This window comes from Plectropomus leopardus, chromosome 5 (assembly GCF_008729295.1).
Source record: "Plectropomus leopardus isolate mb chromosome 5, YSFRI_Pleo_2.0, whole genome shotgun sequence".
Lineage (NCBI taxonomy): Eukaryota > Metazoa > Chordata > Actinopteri > Perciformes > Serranidae > Plectropomus > Plectropomus leopardus.
Genome location: NC_056467.1, coordinates 20,293,681 through 20,313,699, shown reverse-complemented (window position 1 = coordinate 20,313,699; position 20,019 = coordinate 20,293,681). Strand labels below are relative to the sequence as shown.

Below are 20,019 nucleotides of genomic sequence, written 5' to 3'. Positions count from 1 at the left end.
TCACAACCTTAACACCTGTTTAGTAAAGGGTTGGGCGATAGATCAAATACACTTGGTGTATCGCGGCTTGTGAAATTTATAAAATTACTATATTTGGAACATCGATGATAAATTGTCATTTTTTTAAGCCACTGGCATGAGTCTAGCTTTGGTGATTTAGTTCTCTTGCTCTCTCTTACAAACAAGATTAGTCACAGAAGCTCCTTCACCCATATAGACCACTTTCTCTTGAGCAACAGCAAGCAGGCGGGACTTGTGTTTTTGTATCCGTAGAGCTCCAGATAGCTACTATTCAGTCACATTTTGTTACCATCGAGCACCAGGGCACCTCTTACATACTATTAATATATGAAATGGAGAGCTGTTAGTTTGTTTCCAACTTACATTAAATAATTTTTAATCATCATATGTGGAGGTGCTGCAGCAACTGTTTAACTATATGAGTTTAATGACAGTGTAAGCAGGTGAGGCATGTACTTTTGTATCTGCAGAGCTCCAGACCGCAACTACTTGCATTTTGTGAGCATGTACCACCAGTGCAACTTACAAATACTATATTAACTAGAGAGCTGTGAGTTTATTTACAGATCCCAATGAATAAATCCTCATGATAAAAGGCTTTGTGGTAACAGATCCATTTTCTACTAACAACTGTTGACCTGAAGCTTCAAGTTCACATCAAAAATATCAACTCTTCCGGCCTGAGACGAGCCATGTACTCCAAAACAAAATTACCAGTGCTTCAGCATTGATTTACTTAATTAATTATAAAAATACTTTATTTAACTTAAATATAACAGTATTTTACTGAACTTAATTATATCAGTACTTTTAACAATTTGGTATTTTAGTAGACTACAGTAGTTTAGAGATTTCAACTCTCAAGATATATTTTGTGCGTTGCCATATAGTCTAAAAATATTGAAATATTTTTTTTGAGACATATCCTTCAGCCCTAGTATAATTCAATAGTCCAATTAAATGTGTGATCCCAAGGAGGAATCTCTGTCTTCCTACTTCCTCACATATCTCCGATTACACTCCCTTGACAATTCTGACTTGGACGCACTCAGGGTGAATGACAGATTTTGATTTCCGAGGACAGAAGAGATCAGAGAGGGGTCAGACGGAGAGAAGGGCAAGAAGAGATAAGTAGGTAAGGCGGAAGGAAGGGGAGTGGATGAAGATGTAGGAGGGAGGAGAAGAGAGGGAGAGAAAACAGACACAGTTACTGTGGGGAAAAGGTCAACAGAGACAGAGAGCAAGTGTGAGAGAGGAGATGAAAAACAGAAGAAAGAGGTGGAAAAGTATGTCATGCTTTCTCGGGGGAAGAACTGCCCCATGGTGCCGTGGCCTTCAGTCTGACAGATCAAAAGATGAAAAAAACTGGCACTTCATACACAATCTAACTCACAGTGTGCTGTACAGTTAAAGTATGTTTAGCCTCTATCTGTCAACTCTTCCCTTCACACGCACTCTTTAAGCTACTGAATCTACACAAACTTTCTGTCTAACACGAGTTAGTGCAAGCCTGGAAAATCTTAAGGCTATGGGCACGGCATCGCCTCTCAGCATCCATGTTTTTATCCTCATCTTCTCTGAAAGAAATAACTCCTTCCTTGCCTTTTCTCTACCTCCAAACACCAGTTTTAAGCCTCCACTATCTTCATTTCTGTAAGCCTATAGCATTTTTATTTCTTTGGCTGCTTTGTCAATCCCTCTCTTCTTTTCTCCTCTCGACATCTTTCCCCCTCTGTTCTCCTCTCTCTTGACCTGACTGAGGGCACTTATCATCCATGCCATCCTTTGGCTCTCCTCTCACTCTCAATGAAGCATCTCTCCTCCTTGGAGCAGCTGTAAGTATGGCTGCCAGCTCTGCTGCTGGATAAGCTTATTAAATCAACTCAGGAAGAAGGCAACATACAGCCTTCTCAGTATAACAAATAAATACAGGTACTGGATGTGCACGCACTGGAAGGGGAGGAAAATCTAAAAATACCGATAAGTCCAACAGGAGGAGGAATTCATTGGGAGAAACACAGATGAGTGGGAGAGGGATGGTGAAAAAAAAGGAATCCACGGAGAAAACGTATAGTCCCAATCTCCCCAGTGGGATTAGTGTAAATCTAATCTGCCCTGCTGTCTCTTCCACTCCTTTTAGCCTCGGCTTAGAGACGCTCTCAGGAAGGGAGCAGGGATCCTAAGAGCCTTGAGCTGTTAGCATTAGCTCACATCACCGTAAGCTTCCTCTGCACCACACTAATCAATTACCAACACCGCTTATCTGCGTCTAAACTTCCCATTCCCACTCTGAGCCATCACCAGCCCGTTAACCTCCACACGCACGCACGCACGCACGCACGCACGCACGCACACAAACACACACACACACACACACACACACACACACTGCAAAGCTCCTTTAGCTGAGACCCATTTACCAGCACACTGGATCTGATGTATACTGTTATCCTAATGGGTGATGCACCGCAATGTCTGTGGCTGTTTGAAGTTATTATCAGATCAACATACAATTTTAAAAGCAATCTTTAATGCAATGACCTGCCATAGCCATATAGGGAAAGCCTGAACGGAGGAGTCGATTAATGTATTAACTATTTATGATTGATGATGACTGATTACAGGAGTCATTTTTCAAGCAAAACAAACCAGTTCTCCAATTCTACCTTCTCCAATTCTTTTCTTGTTTCTGCCTGTATTATATGATGGTAACATTAACATGTTGGAGGTCAGGACTATTGGTTGAATAACTTAAGAAGTTCAAAGACATCACTCTGGATGAAAATTAGCATTTCCTACTGTTGTTCTGACACTTTATGAAGTAGTTAATGATCTACTGAAAACGATTGCTTGCTGCAGCCCTAATATAAAAATAAATGCTGTTTTTGACTTCCTTTATCGCAAAGGACATAGGCAATCTACTAGCATAAAAAATACAGTTTTAAAATGCAGGTCAAAGTAATATTAGCCATAATAGCTAGATAAGGAATACTGTGCAAGATGGCTAAGTTGTGACCTAAAATTTACAGGTGATTTGCCAACCTAATTGTAGATTTGTGATATGTGCCAGTTTCCTTTGGCATACCTGGAAGTCTGCTTTTGGGAGAGGTCATCTTTGTCAAATATGACACAATAAGACTTGTGACTTTTTTGACACAATGCTATCACATCTGTAAGCCTGTCACAGGTGGTCAAACTGTTTATAGTCAAGAAAACTAGGTCTGTGACTGTGTTTAAATGTCTTTGTCTGAGAATACTGAGTTATATTGGATTACTATTTCTTAATCTATGGGCTATTTGGAAATTTTAGGGTAATGGTGTCGAACAAGGAGCATAAGAAAACTGATTTGGGCACTGACTAAAAAGCATTCAGCTCTTTTGTTTTTACAGTAAAAGAAGTGTGTGTGAACACGTGTTCGTGTGATTCATCTTGCCAGCCATACATGTACCATATGCTCTAAATCCATGTAAGCATTAACTACTATTATTAACTGTATAGTATGGTACAATGATCATTTTAAACTGAATAACTGTACTATAATGGTTCATACCAGCAAAAACCTAATGCCAGCATAAAAACTTGGATGTTAACAGAAAGAGCCGTTATGTCACTGAGGTCAGAGCAAGTGAACAACCCATTTCTGATACTCTGACTGAGGCCAACGATACCTCCAGAGGCCTCAAACATTAAGCTCTAGCAGCCAGTAGATAGCCACGTCCCAGTCAGTAACAGGCTAAGTGCGGGTTTTTACACTTAGCTGCTAGTTGTGGCCTTTAGCCACTGTTGACTTGGTTCAGGATTACAAAGAAAAGGTCAGACAAATCCAGACTGGAATCAACTTTAAATCCCATAGGAAGATTAAGTTTATTTACTGCAGTTACCCTGATGAACATGTGGACTTCGTTTGCAATCTGTCTGCAAATTACTCTCAATCTGCTTCCTTATCCCGCTTCCTTGCTTTGTCTTTTTCATTCTCTCTCCAACCTAATCTGTTTTCGGGTCAATGACATATAAAGATTCTAAAAAGGTATTCTAAAAAGTATTTTCAATATAGATGTAATGCATATTTTTGAGTCCAGAACAATGTGTTTGAACAAGTCTCATTTATTGAATATCTTTTCTAACTGTTTTAACTCATTTTTTAACGGTATTTTTAACTTCACGACAAAAAAAAATGTCAGGTGGCGCAAACAAATATTTATAAAAAATATATACATTCCCAATATTTATTTTAAGATTAATTCTTTGGCAACTATCCCTTAGGGTTTCTACACTGGGTAACACATTACTATTTTATCATTGTGTTTGGTTTTTTTTACAATAATTTATGATTTTTACATTCTGTATGTTAGATTTTAAGTATCGTTAACATCCAATTTTACATTTAAAGACAGGAAAATAATTACACAAATACACAAATTCATATATTCACTATAATAACTACACACATTACATTTAGAAACCATTTGGTCACTTTAACCTACCATTTATTGGTTTAAATTGGTTGTACCACCTGACAACATTAGTTATGACATGAAATATGCTGAAAAAATGCATTTTCATTTCAAATAGTACCGTGTTTTAGTCATCAGTCTCTATTTAAGTTTTCTTAAATAGAGACCTAACCCTAACCCTAACCCATCAAAAACACTTCACATAAGATCACATTCGATACAACACTATAACACTATGCTAAATGGCAACAACAAAGCATCTTTTAACAAAATCGGAACATTTTCAAATGCTGGGTCAACACTGGTAGACAATATCTCATCTCAGTTTTGTGTATTAAAGTATTCCCAGTCTAAATGCATCAGCCGTGTGTGCCGTGAACTGAGAGGCTCTGGCTCTGCAATCACTTTGAGCACTTCAGCTGCGTAGAAAAAAAAGACGATGTCCTCTGATAACTATAAAACACAAGAATTAATAAACTGACAAATTCTCATTAAGAATCTGAAAGTTCTAATATAATAATAATAACTATAACATGAACTGTTGTGTTGTGTCTAGATGTATTACCTCTCTTTTCTTTTTGCAAGAGATGCTTCCCTTGCAGCTGGATCATTGTTAATGCACGCCTCATGCTGATTTTTAAAACTAGTAAACATTTTGTATGGCGCTGCTACACCCCAATTTCTCAGTTTTGAGATCAATAAAATCTATCTATCTATCTATCTATCTATCTATCTATCTATAAGTGTCATTATATATTGGCATTCCTTGCAGGTGTGCCACCTGACTAACTGGTTGCACCACCTGACCATTGTAACTGATCTGAAATTAAACAGGCTTCTGTTTGGATGCTAGCATTAGATTCTACCCTTGTCATGAAGTTCAAACAGAGCACTTTTTTAAAAAATAAAGAGTTTTATGATAAAATAACATTTTTCTAATTTTACATTGGTTGTACCACCTGACATGGAAAGTGTACCAGCCTACATATGAGTTGAAAGTAGTTATTTTTATCAGTATTTGACAGAGAGCTACAAACCTTAGTTAGTCCCAAGGGTCACTTGGGGTCCTCTGGCTGATGCAATATCCTGTTTACAGCTATTGTCTCTTCAATTCAAAATAAAAGTCCAATTTTTATGGTTGCGCGACCCTGACATTTAGGAAATGTAAACTGCTGGACAAAAGTTTTGCAGTTATTTTGACAGCTTTAAAACTATTGATATTAGAAAAAAAACATTATCCTAAAGACTTCAAACATATAATAATGCCAGAGTATTCTATTTTGAATTTATCATTTTTAAAATAACATTTTTAATAGTTTTCTTAGTCTGCTCACTTGCTCGGACAATTGCACCACCTGACATCTTAGGGGTTTGAGAAGCCAAAACATAAAAGAATATAATTATTTGAATTTACTGAAAAATGTTTGAAAATAAATAGGCTTTATAGAATAAAGTGATAGATGTCATGAAAAGATTAAATTATGTTTTTTAAAAATAATGGACTCGGACACAAAAATATGCACTTCATGTCATTGACCCTTTCTCCTTAGGACCAACAACTTTGTCTAACCCTTACACAGCAGATGGTTCACCAGAAAACTTTACCAGTGTTAGATTGCCCTAGCACCACCCTTCTCAATAAGCGCCCTGAAAAAAAGAGGGAACCACAGAGGAAAACAACAGGCCGAAAAAAAACTCTGAGGGTCATAAATCTCAAAGGGCCATAATCAACAGTACATGGCAGAGATCCAGCAAGACCCTGGTGCACAAACAATCACACAAACTCTTAAGAATGCATGCAGTGCGTGCGCGCGCGCGCACACACACACACACACACACACACACACACACACACACACACACACACACACACACACACAGACCTATGTGCACATTAGATCCCTCTTCCTCCCAATTTTAATCACAAGCACAAATTAATGACATGCTTTGGAGTCCGATCCTTTCTTATCCCAGGGAGCCTTCGTCATAGCGTAAATTAAAGACAACCTGGCTCAGGGTTGGCTCACCGCAGAGTGGATTTGAAGGTTCGTAACTCACAGTGAATAGAAACCATGTGCAAATATCAAACATTCATATCGGCTGCATTCCTCCTGTCTGGATGGATCGATGTCTGGAAGGCTCTGGAACACATGTGTGTGGCAGACCGGCTCCAGAATACAAACTTTTTCACGTATATACCAACATGTGGACGTGGAATCATACATTCAGAGTATAGAAAAATCATTCTACAACTTAAAATCAACACAGCGACAGACAAAACACAAGCAGGAGGCCTGTTTCCGTCTACCAGGATGCACCTGCCCTACCCACAGGTCCATCTGGCCAGCGAGACAAGAGGAAGAGCCACAACTGCAAGCGTCACAAAAAAATCACGGCCCGCTTTCTTTTGCACACACAATCACACCAATGTTGCTAACTCTGAACAGCTGCGACTTGCTACCTTCTCTCAGCCAACATTCTTCTGCCGCCATCCTTTGCTGCCAAGGCAGAGAGCAGGCTGACTGACTCATCTATTTTCCCAATCACACACAAACAAACAAACTATTGTGGAGCCGGTGCTGGCAAAGAAAGTCCTATAGTCAGATTAAAATTGTAGACGATACTCAAGAAAGGGGAAAAAATGCATTCTTTCATTTCAGCATTTTACATAACTGCTTTCTATGTGAAGAATGTCCCCCTTTCAAAACAAATGTGTAGATTAGACCGAGCAGCCAAGCCAATTCCAGCCATGTGATTTGATTTAGAGACTGCTAATCAGCTGCAGACCAAAAAAACACACATAAGACTGTACAATCTAATAGCACTGCTGCTTTGGACAAATATAGCACTGCTGTAGGCGAGCATTATGCAGTCAGAGCCAGAATTGTAGCCTTTAGATTTGGATTTCAAATCTACACTTCCAACACAAGCAGCATGCTTGGCATTTAAATAGGGAACACGTTGCATGGGGTAGAAGCGACTGAGCGTGGCAAGCAGCCGAGGCAAGTGTGGACACAGTGGGGTCTGAGGAGATGCTATAATGGGGGGACAGCAGGTTGACATGGCCTTGGTGATGGCATTTTTGTGGTCCATTCATTCGCTGCCAGCCCCCTTAGGAAACAGAGAGGGTGGAGGGAGGAGGGGAAAATAGGTGAAAAGAGAAAACAGGGTGATGTGGGGTGACAAATAGGGGGATTTGGCAACCAAACACAACAGCTCCATTACCAAACCCACCTTTCAGCACCATGTCAGCTCAAACTAGCCCCACTGGGAGAGGAGTGGGAGAAGTGGAGAAGGACAAAGAGAAGCATGAAGGTCCAACGTCACAAACAACTTTCCCAGAAAACAGTACGCAGTGATGTGACGCGTGTGCGAACAATGACCTTGTGGCTTCCTTCTCCTTGGAGGTGCATGTATATTTAGTCAGGGGGTTTTAGTAGAAGTGTTTGACAGAGAGGGTGTTAAATTATTGAGCAGTCCCTGCCAGCAGGGAAGGACGGCACACTGAGGCTGAAGAAGGCACTCTTATCTGGTGCTACACGCTGTTGGCAAACACACACGATCCTGTCACACAGTCACAAACACCTATTAAACCAGAGAAGAGCATGTTCCTTTTAACCTCCTAAATGCTCTGATCGTAAACGAGTCCATGATTTTTACATCCCAAGATACGCAGAGGCAAAATATAATTAAATGGAAAAGGATGATAGTGGAAAAGAAGAGATTACAGATGTTTACTCCAGGGCTTAACATTTAGGTTGCATGACAGGCACCAGCCCCATTCATCTATTTATTTGGTGTGTTTCACTCCAGGACTTGCTCTCCGACAGTCCTTTCGCTACAAGGAAAACAAACCTCACCACCGGGGACAAATTACCAAAAGGTCAGAAGACTTTTCAGCAGAGTCCTCAAGCTCTGCGGTCTCTGCTCTGCTGCAGTAGTATTTTCCAGCAGAACATGACCTCCTGTGTGCTTTCGACTTTCTGCTTCACTTGACATCAAGGAAGGGCTGAAATGTTGAGCGTCATCTTTTGCCACCAGTGACAAAAGTGGGCACAGATAGATAACAGTAGTAATGAGCAATTTTGCAGATCCTTATTTTAATAGTTCTTCTTTTTTGTCCTTTACAGGACAAGTGTTGAGTAAACTGCTGAAGTGGCCAGGAATTTAGTCGTACTCAAGGACACTTCAGTAAAAGACTGTAGCCCTGCTGCTGATTCTTCAGCCTGAGCCTGGTGATACTCTTCGCTGTAGTCATAGTCATGTCATAGTTTGTAGCGGGGAATGAGTTGGTGACACCACATCAGCAGAGAGATTTTATGTCCTTAAACCAGCAATAACTGATTCGTCAACCACTTAGGGGCAGCGGAAACAAGCAGCAAAGACACAAAGACAGAAAGACACACACACGCACGCACGCACGCACGCACGCACGCACGCACGCACGCACACACACACACACACAGACATTATCTCCTTTTAACGGTCCAGTGTGTAGGATTAAGGGATATATTATGAGGAAATGAAATATAATAACAATGTTCTTTAGTGTATTAACACCTGAAAGTAACAATATGTTGTGTTTTTGTTACCTTAGAATGAGCCGCTCATATGTACACAGAAAGCGGGTCCTCGTCTATGGATTGTGCTATGTAGCTAAGAATGGACAAACCAAACATTGGCTCTAGGGCCACTCGCGGTTTTGCATCTCCCACTGTAGTTTTTAATATAAAATGACTTTATTCAGTGTTTTTACAAGTTTAAATGACCGTGTTCATTTGTTTTTGAGAGATGATGTGATGTGAAATAGTGTGAAGCAGGTTTCTGCTCCTGATAGGCCTTTGGCATTTTCCAGAGAAGTCATCTTTCCCTGGAAGATCCGATAACGCCACACTGCCCCTCTCATCTCCATATGAATCCTCAATGTCCATGAAGGAGAAGCAGTGAACCTTCCTATGCAAGCTTCCAAGACACACATAAATATTCATGCACGCACACGCACACACGCACACACACACACACACACACACACACACGCACACACACGCACACTGCTGTCCTTGGTCTTCACACGCTACCCCTCTTAGTTTGCTCCCTCTCTAATCCTGTAATGCCAACAGTGCAATTAGTCACATGCCGGCTTTCTTTCATCTCTCAAGTGAGAGCAAACTCTGGAGGAATTCAAACTGCTTAGTATCTAAACTATGTAACCAGCCCCATGCTCCTGGAGCAAAACACAAACATGCGCATAAACACATTAAAATATCTCAAATTCAAACACCAGCCTTACTGACTATAAAAAGTCCTTCATTGTGAAATGGCAAAGAAGGTGAACTTTTCTGCACCACTGCTGTAACAGCTCCCAAAAGTCCCATCTGCTTTGCAATTCAAGAAATGAATAATGAAGTTGAAAATGAAATAGCCATTCAGCCTGAATCTGAAGCAAAGGTGAACGAAGGACAAGCAAGGAGCTGAATAAAGACAGAGAGGATTCCTTTAAAACTGGTCATTGTCCCTGTGGTGTTAGTGTTTTTTTTTACTTCTACTTTACTCTGCGCTCTCCCATCACCTCCTACACAGTTAGACTATATATCCATCACAACCCACTCACAAACAAACACCGTGGATCGAAACTACATGAAAGAGTGAGCCATGATAGAAAAAGAAATCAACAGAACAAAATCTAAAAGGAAGAGGAGAGGCAGCCCCCACACTCAAGTTAAACAGCCTTGTAGTGAATGCCTTCTCTGTACTCTACAGTTAAGGTAATTTTGCAACGCCTGAAGTCACAACCTGACAGTGAGGCAGGGAGGAGCAGAGTATGGCTGGCTCTCTACACGCCGGTAAGGAACAAATGGCGCATGTTGCCATTCTATGGATGGAGAGCCCAGGGCTATCACTTTCATGCAGGTTATTCCCATGTGTCAGCTAAAAATCAATCTCCATTTAACAGATAAATCCCCTCCCTGAGCCATCATCTAATATGGCCGAGACCGCCGATGGATGTGTTCACATTAAAAACTGATTTTTAACACTTGAAAATTGAATTTGCGTTGGTGTGTGTGAGTGGGTGTGTGGTGCAGAGAGATAGAGAAGGAAAAAAAGAACATTTCCATGTGTTATTTAGATTTATTCAGATTTTTCTGGTAATAAACTGACTGGCTCCCTTAACTTTTTATCTTCCAACATGCTGAACTCACATCCTGGGATCCCAAAATTTGAACCCCCCCGACTATGCTGCAAACGCATATTGACAAAGTTAGGTATAGTTTGATATTTAAGGAAATACATTTATCCGCTATAAGATCAATACCACTCTCAAGTTTGCATGCTAAGTATTCAGCTAGAGCCAAGTGGAGAAGATCTTAGCTAAGCAGAATGGTTCAAACTGTGGGGCGGGGTGTGTATGACTAGAAAAACATGGAGTGAAAAAAAAAAAGGCATTTTCACACAGAGATCCAACAACAAGATCGCAGTAAAGACCCTTCAGTACACCAGTTTTGTTTCTACAGAACCAAACAACATCTGCGTCATGTGTAATGCGTAGCATTAAACAGGGTGAAATAGCTACTTTGCCTCTGCCAAAAGTGAAAAAATACATCTACTATGTCCCTTTAATCATAATCTGTACATGTGGCTCAAGCTGCATAACTGATGCACAGACATTAGATTGGTGTGATCTCTTCTGTTTTAAAAACAGCTAACTGTGTCTAAACCTGCATGAGAGAAGCAGCGATAAAGGCTTTCATTAAAGATGCATTAAGTGTGATTTTAAAAAGCCCAGAGTGGAAAATATCTTTGCTTTGACAGTCAGCACTGTTGATACAGTAATTATGTCAGGCGCTGTTATTCTTAGCTTTCAACAACTCAGTTTATGCCCTGTACTCTTTCACAACACCTGCTACTTGCATTTGCAATAACTTGAAGATGTATGGCTAAGGAAGAGAGCAAATGATCTCAAACTGAAAATTGTTTTAATTACTCAAAAGTCCAGTGTTTAGAAATGCAATACATTATTTATGGCTATGCTTTTATTATTTTATAATCACCTGTTTTTTTCTGGCACCAAATAAATAAATTCATGCCAATTAACCACAATTCCAGACAATTTAGGCTAACCAGTTAAGTTTATAACAACTCAAAAAGATTGCAAAATGTGTCCTTTCAGCAAGTATATTTTATTTAAGTGTCTTCTAGTGGTTCTTCAAATAAAATACAACAAAAATAAAAATAAACGACTTTACACTTAAAGTGCCAAAAAGTTAGTTAGTTCACAGGACACAAATTAAGCCTTTAAACATCAGCAAAATGCAGCCCCATTACTGGATAGTTGCATTAAAGTGTGTTTTTATGAACACAGTTCACAGCCAGAGGCAGAACATTTCAATATCCTGTTCTTCTTCATGAGCCAGGTGAATGTTTTTAGTCATTGTGGGTCAAAACCAAAGGCTCTGTGTTTATTAGGTCTGGGAAGATGATTAAAAAGTGATGTCAACACTGGAAGGGCCAGGATTTTTTTTTTAATTGTGCAAAAAATAAAACAAAAATAGTTGTAAACATTGCTATTTATTGAATTTGATTTGGTATTGATTTATTGAAGCCCCCATCAAAAAACTTGGTTTCAAAATCTAAGGGCTATAAAATACAGTTATGGGCGCTGAAAGAGACTGCGTTATAACGTCCCCCTACTGTTTGTCCTCAGAGCGGCGCAGCGGAGTAGAGCTAACCATCAGCCGTGAGCACATCTGGGTGATACAATTGAGAAAATAACCAGCAGATTAAGTGATAATAAGAAAATAATGCAGGTCCAACTGCATTTGGATCCACGTCCTCTTCCCTTGATGCTTATGTTGGATCTCTGCTCTAATTAGTTGGCACACATTCTCCAGTGAAAATTGCATTTCCGTCCATTACAGGCTTTGTAAACAGCGGCCAAGACCTGTAGATGTTGATGCAAAGTCTTGGATGCTAGATAGATGTTGACACCAGTCCGACATTTCTTTAATGACTGTGTCTTTGCTTTGGATGAGCAGAGCGTGTGTGTGGAGAGAAATGGAAGCGGCTGACACCTCACTAACTAGCCAGCTGAGGCAGCCAGTATTCCTGGTGTTGCCTTGGGCCGCACAGCATCCCTCTGCTTTATTCAATGCCCTCTAGCACACAAAAATCCAGATTCGCTAAAGAGAGGAAGTTGTTTCCGAAAGGCTGCTGTCTGGCAAGCCTTTCACACACATCAAAAGAGGGCGTGGGAATGAAAACAGACCAAATTGTTGCCCATGGACATGCAGTGATAAAACAGCTTCTCGCCCACATGCATGGGCGAATCTGAACCCTGTCTTCTTACTCTCACCAGAGAAGCTCTCCCACTCGTTTTCTCCCTTTTCTCTCACATATACCTCCTATTCACTATTTATTTCTGCAAGTATCTCATCCATATGTGTGGTAGCTGCAGCAGGGCTCACAGGTTAGGTCACCGGTCTTGAAAAAGGAACTCCACAGAGGGAAGAAGCATGAGGAAAAAGGCCGCAGGGGAAAAACAATCCAATGACCACTTTTGGTCAAAAGCTGCAGCAGTCAGCAGCACGGCCTAAAATTTAATTTCCCCTAAAAGAACAGCTATCCCCTATGCCTTTGGCGGCCTATTTTTAGCATGTTATCGTTCAGCCTCAATCAGACCACAGCAGTCAAACTGAAGACAGTTTCTATCAGGCCCCAAAAACAGCACGGAGCTCCTCAGCAACCAGAAGTGACAGATCAGAAAGTGTGTAATGTTTAATGTACAAGCTAAAGTACAGAGAAGAAAAGAGACAGAGGAAAATGGGATACCTTACCACTTACAGTTTGTGTGTGTTTTTATGTGGCTCTGTTGTAGCAGTACAGTGAGCTGAAGTCAAATTTAAGTCCCAGGAAACAATGCCAGTGTTCAAGCCTGCCATGACTTCATGATAAATCAGTGTTTGTGTGTTCCCGTCTAACCGTGGCGTCATCTCAAATGCTGTTTGTCCCTTTAGCTGACAACTTTTCTTTTTAAGGGTCTCGTTGTGTTTTGTAATTCCCTTGCTGCCCTGAACGCACTGCCACGTTCATGTTAAGAAACAACATTAGTTACCACCAAGGAAGCAGACAGAAAAGCAGATTTCTTAGCTGCAAACAAGCTTCGACTCGAAGTGGACAGTGACCAGCAAATCAGTAAACTAATGAACCACACCAGTTATGCTTTGCTCATGAGCTCAGCTAGCTGATTATGCTTCTGAAGCACACAGATTCGAGTTCATCCTCATCCTTCTAGCTATAATCAACTTAGACCATGGGGCCTATGCTGTCTGCATCCTAAAAATGTTTTGGCCAAAAAACACAAGAGATGGATATTTCTGGCATGATTTTAAGTTTTAAATAGACAAGATTCAGTCACTTTGCTGATTAAGTGCGGGTGAATGTTTGTGCAGGGCTCCAGTAAGAATTTATGGGATCCATACACACAGTGGGGCATCCTGGCCCCCGTGCTCCACTTATGCACAAATACTCTATGACAAATGCCCAAGGTTGCATTACCATTTGCCTCCAGAGGCCCAAATATCTCCATTCTTATAGGGTGTCACCTGGTTTAACCTTGTATGGGGACATGCACCACTTCAGTAACACACAAAATCAATTAATGGCCTCAAAGTGGGTCCTGCTTTACATGTCCTTGAGGCTCTGTCTGTCTTACAGAGGGACCTTAATGAATGATGAAGACCTTCAGCATGATAGTTTTGTGCTCATTTGTTACATATTCCTGAATCAATATGTGTTTAATCAAATGATCATACAACAAATCTGGGTCTAGGTAGTTGGGAAAAAAACATACACATTGTTTGGGTCTTGTCACCCACTAGGGTTCGTGAAAGCTTAACATGGGGGTCATGAGGCCTTCTTGATATTAAGGGATGCAAGAAAAAGTATATACAGTACGCCTATATCTCAGCATTTCATTCATTTCTACAAAAAAACCCAACTTATTTTTCAAGTTGATTGCTCAGGATATAAACAGAAAAAAACAGAAAAAAACAGGATAAGTGCACAGTGAGAACCTGAACACAAGTTTTATTCTCAGACTCCTCACAAGCTGCTGAACAGCCCGGTACTGCATTATAAAAGTATGCAACCAAATAAATCAACTAAAGCTAATACATAAACCTATTAAGAATGTATCCATGTTAATAATTAAAACTGACTTGCGTAAGACGTTCCTAAAAATATCAAGAAAATCTCTGATTCAACAATCACATAAATAATCTGCTCATCATCCATACCCCTTGTTTTACATAAACTTCCTGCAGTTATTGCGTTAACTGTTCTGGCTTACTTTACAGTTTATTAGTTGTTTTAATGCTACTGTTATGCATTTAATATATATTATAAAATATCCATAAAATATATTACTTGGTCAGGGGTCGTCTATTTACTCAATGATAAAAAAGGGATCCCTTAAAGGTACAGTGTGTGGGACTTTGTGGGACTTTGTGGCATTTCGTGGCGGTGAGGTTGCACAACTGAAACTTCTCCCTTGTGCAAAACATCAAGGTGAACGACAGTGGCAGAAGCAAAAATGCAAATGGAACACAGAACCAGTGTTTCATTTGTCCATTCTGAGCTACTGTAGAACAACATGGTGGACTCCAAGGAAGAGGACCCGCTCCGTATGAAGATATTAATGGCACATTTTAAGGTAACGAAAACACAACCATTCTTATTTCAGGTAATTATAAACCAATAAAACACACAGATATGAATATTATATACCATTTCTGACAAATAAATCCCTCTAGATCCCACACACTGGATGTTTATGGAGCCTCTGGTTTAAACAGTGGGAGGAATGACAGGAGTTACTATAATAGGATCCAAGCAGCTCATTTTTGCCCCCCTGGCAGGTTGATCCAACCCTGTAAATGTCCACAAATTTATCACACCACTAAACATTAATCCCATTAAATAAATCCAATCCATCCCTGATTCATTAGTTGGCAAAAACATTTGTTCTGTAAAGTTACAATTGAGGGAGCTGAGCTGAAGAATATGCTAAGCAGATGTAATTTAACTCTTAAACTGGACTCTAATCCTTTTGCTGGGCATTCAAACTGCCACTAACAATAATTTTCATTGTCGATTAATCTGGTGCTTTTTTTCTTGATTAATTGATTAGTTGTTTTGTCTATAAAACATAGTGATAATCAGTTTATGTTATAGAGGAGTAAAAAAGTAAAATAAAATATTGACATTGACCCTTTAAAACCTGGGAAATTTGGTTTGTGTTCTTTAAAAAAAACATGAGAACAAGGCAATGAGCAACTTCAAAAGAAATGGCCCAGAAATAAGCAAGAAATTAGTAAAAAAAAGCACAAGGAAAGTATCTGAAAATCAGCACACACAAAAAACAAAACCGCAAACACAAAAAACACAAATGGGAAAGTATTACAAAAAAAAACAGGGTAATGAGCTGAAAAGAAAAAAACTGCTTAAAAATCAAAATGACTCGGTAAAATAATTTCAAACATATAATTATGATAATTAGTATGGGTGTAAATCACTGGCTTCACCACGATACTATATTATATCGATACTTTGAACAATGATACCATATTTGCTAATATCACAAAGTCTACCACAATTTCGATTAGATTCGATTTAGGGGCCTGTGATCGATATGAGCTGATATTTTATGCTCATTTAACACAATCGATTACAGAACAGCACGGATGAGTCTACATGCACGCTTTTTCAGTCAACATTGTTGAAACAGAGCTAACATAAGGTTAGCAAGAAGTCAGTGAAGTGGCCCGGCTATGGATCTATTATAAATCAGGCCCTGCAGGCACGTCATGTTTCTTCAGTGCACCTTTTGTTTCCATATGAAGGGCGTTGTCTGTTGACTCACAGTTTCTCAGAAAACAATTTATTCCTGAAAATCAACAAATTTCTTGTAATTTGTTTATTGCATTTTTTCCCATTTATTCAAAAGAAATCAAACCAATTTGCTCAGAGTTTAAAGATTAAAATATTTTTGAAAGGTGTCTGAATGAAGCACAAGTAAAGTGCTTGTGCGTATTTTACACTCAACCAACATCAGAGAAAGCAGTCGGCAATACATGCAATAAAGTGTCAGCATGGGAGGAACTTTTACTTTGTAAAACCTATCTTTATTCGTTAACTTTTTTTCAATTTTCATTGAACTTTATTATAAAGAAAAAGTTGCAGGAAACTTGCTGTATAAGATGCTGAAAGTTCCAGCAGCCTACTGACTGGACATTTACTAAAAGCTTTTAAATTACGTTTTGTTTAGGAGTTTGTTATATTCCAAATTAATTAAACTAAGCACTAATAATCGGTATTGGTATTGGCTTTGATGAATCAATATCGGTCGACCCCTAAAATGCACACTTAAATAACTTAATCTTCCTAACCCAGATACATTAGGGGCCCCTTCAGCTCAGTTTGGGTCCCCTGGGTATCAACACACGCGTTGTGGAGGGACACGGTGTGAGTGTAATGCCTTACACAGACACTACACAGACACCTGCCTTTCATGATCCACTCACCTCTCCTCCATGGCCATCAAAAATCCCAAATATAGACGGGTGACTCTTGTTGACGATGTCGGTGAGCACCTCGAACCTGTCCTCCATGTGGTCTCGCCGGCCTTGGATGGAGTACACGGCCACATTGTTGCTCTTGAACTCCCAGGTCTTGGAGAACTCGGCGTCCAGGACGTCCAGCCCTCCGAACCGCTCGTTCTGCATCATCTCCGCCACTTTCCCCTTGACCATCTTGACCGCATCCCGGCTGGACTTGACGATGGTCTTCACTTCGTCCGTGTGGAAGAAGTAACTCCACAGAGCCAGGCTGATGCACAGCAGGAACAGGGTCTCCGGTCTGAGCAGAAAATAACGCATGATCCGACCTAATAAAGACAGTAGGGTCATTGTATCCTCTATCATTTATTTATTTACACGCAGGAAATCGCGGCAGGTTGTGTGTCGCTCGCCCCCGCCGCGGATTTCAGTCCATCGTCGTTGGTGTGAGTGGCTTGGTAGCGGTGAAACAGACACATTTAACCGAGCGTTTCGCACACATACAGATTACGCTGACTAAACGAGTCGTTGCATTGTAACACCAGACAGGAGGGAAGGTGTTAGGCTACACAAACCGGGGGGAAAGACGCGGTGCTCCGGCTGGTTTCCCCTCTAGCATGCAGCCCCGCAGTGAGCCACCAACGGCTGTCCGCGCGCACCGAGAGCACCGACTCCCCTGGCAGTAAAACGCAGGTCGCCCGTTTGGATTTCAAATCAAGCCGGCGCGCTGGCTACTGCGGAGCCGCGGATAAAGTATCTTCCTGGCCAGTCCAGCAACGGATTCCAGTCCCGAAAATAGCGGTCTGTGTCGAAACCCTCACATTCCCAGCTGCCACACTGGCTGCGACTATCTGCTGCTGACTGACTAAACGGGGGTGCTGCCTTCAGGTGCAGCTCGTAACGTCTCCCAAACCAGTCAGAGATCTGGAAGAGCCACAGCGTGATTCATTTTTAGAGGATTATGACCCACGTTTCTGTTTTTCAGTTTGGCATTTAAAATGTCACGAGTACATAATAAGTATAGGCGTTTTTCTTCTTCTTTTTTAAATTTTTTAAAAACTTTTTGTCTATTCAACACTTTGTTTTACACTAAGACAGTACACAAAACACACAACCTTGAGTTGTTTACATTTATGTTCACACACTTAGCCATACTTAATATCTTTTCATGTCCATATTCAACAATAATACGTACATCTTTAGTGATAATTCTTTCCAAAATACACAAACTAGATTAGCACACAACCCATACCTCACCATTTATAGTCCAATGAAAAGTGCACAAGACATACAGTATATAGATATCCAAGATATACCTATATGTATAACAAAACAGTAATGACCACTGAAAAGGTGAAGGTTAAAAAAAATAAATTGAAACCAGTTAAACAAACAAATAATCAAATAAACAAATACAGAAGAAGAAGAAGAATCTTTGATACATTAGCATACAATATAAAAATTCAGCAAAATTATGTGTCAGGTAGGCTACGTGTTCCACTGCTCCACATAACATGAGACCAAATTATTTATATGCCTACCAAACTTTTATGTTAAAATCTAGCTTGCGCAGAATAAATTATTTAAGTATTGACATTGTATCTACACAGCTCCTTTAAAAAAAACAGAGGCACTGTAAAGTGTTTTGCACATGGATAAGAAATTAATTAGAAAAAAAATCCAATAAACAGGAAGATCAAAGTAGAAAAAAACTGTATATAAGAATCATTGACTGGTAATATAATATGATCCTATCATCAGCTTATGGTTTCACTGAAATTTGATGAATGATTGTAGGTTAATAGAGAGGATATACATTTCAGCTGAAGCAGTTTCAGCATCTTTACATATTATAGTTTAATTTAATAACAAAAACGCTGCAACTCAGCTTTTGAACTGATCCAAATGATTTCAATAAACCAAGCTAATAAAAAAACTCTCATTAAGACACATTATTAATCTGTGCTTGCAAATTTTAACTAAATAAAGCAATGTTCAAGTAGCATTTCCATAAAGAGAGTTGGCTATGATAGGCTACTATTACTATACATTTTACATGTGGCTTGCATGTAAATTGTTCTTTAGGGGAGTATTTTTAAAATAGGACACTGGCAAAATGGGACAAGCTTAGCAATGATTTATATTTTCAAGGAATACACAAAATAACCCAATACCAGTATCTATGCATTGCTTGACAGGAATATGATCAGGAAAAATAGGTCATCCGGATATGACATCATATTTGTGGGCGTGGCTTCGCATCCAGTCACACCTGATACAAGAATCACATTTGTAACTGACATGACATAGTTCTGACCTAAAACTTGTTAAGCTTTTAAAAATCTAAAAACAAATACTCACTTTTTCATTCCAATATATTTTGCAATGGTATATATCAATCAAAATTACCATGAATCAATTCCAAAATCCTTTCACATTTTTGTAAAATGCTTATTTTGATAGTGTCCCATTTTGCCAGTTGTCTACTTTTAAAATGGGACATGCTTTTATTGTCAAGATGGGACACTGCTCTTTGTCATTTCGAGAGGGAAAAACTGTTTTTTAAGGATCATAAAACACTTGCTATATTCAGATAAATATTTTTTATAAATTTTATCAAATACATTTTTTCTAACTTGCTGGAACTAAGCGAGGAAGGGCTAGCATTGTCATGTTTTAGCAAGCCTAATTCAAAACCCTCTGGCTATTTTACCCTACAAAGGAGAAAGGCAGTAATTCTTACGAGCAGAACTGAGATGTATAGCGTTGCTAATGAATATTAAGTATAGAAATGAATAACTAGTTAAATAAGGAAACAAATAAGAATATAAATAGTTTAAAAACACCAAAATTCATTTACACTTCAGAGGCAAATGGTAGACAAAAGGAAAGGAACATGTAAAGACAGGAAAAGAGAAGCAACAGCAAGGAT

At 39.6% G+C, this 20,019-nt stretch overlaps 1 protein-coding gene across 1 annotated transcript in view; it reads right to left on the bottom strand.

The window, feature by feature from the left end:
- Nucleotides 1-17,974, bottom strand: part of ppm1lb (protein phosphatase, Mg2+/Mn2+ dependent, 1Lb) — a 59,687-nt gene extending 41,713 nt beyond the window's left edge. Inside the window, exon 1 of the mRNA XM_042486593.1 lies at nucleotides 17,055-17,974. Within this exon, the coding sequence (XP_042342527.1) occupies nucleotides 17,055-17,453 (399 nt within the window). The 5' untranslated portion in view covers nucleotides 17,454-17,974. The remainder of the gene's footprint in view (nucleotides 1-17,054) is intronic.
- Between the last annotated feature and the right edge of the window lie 2,045 nt (nucleotides 17,975-20,019).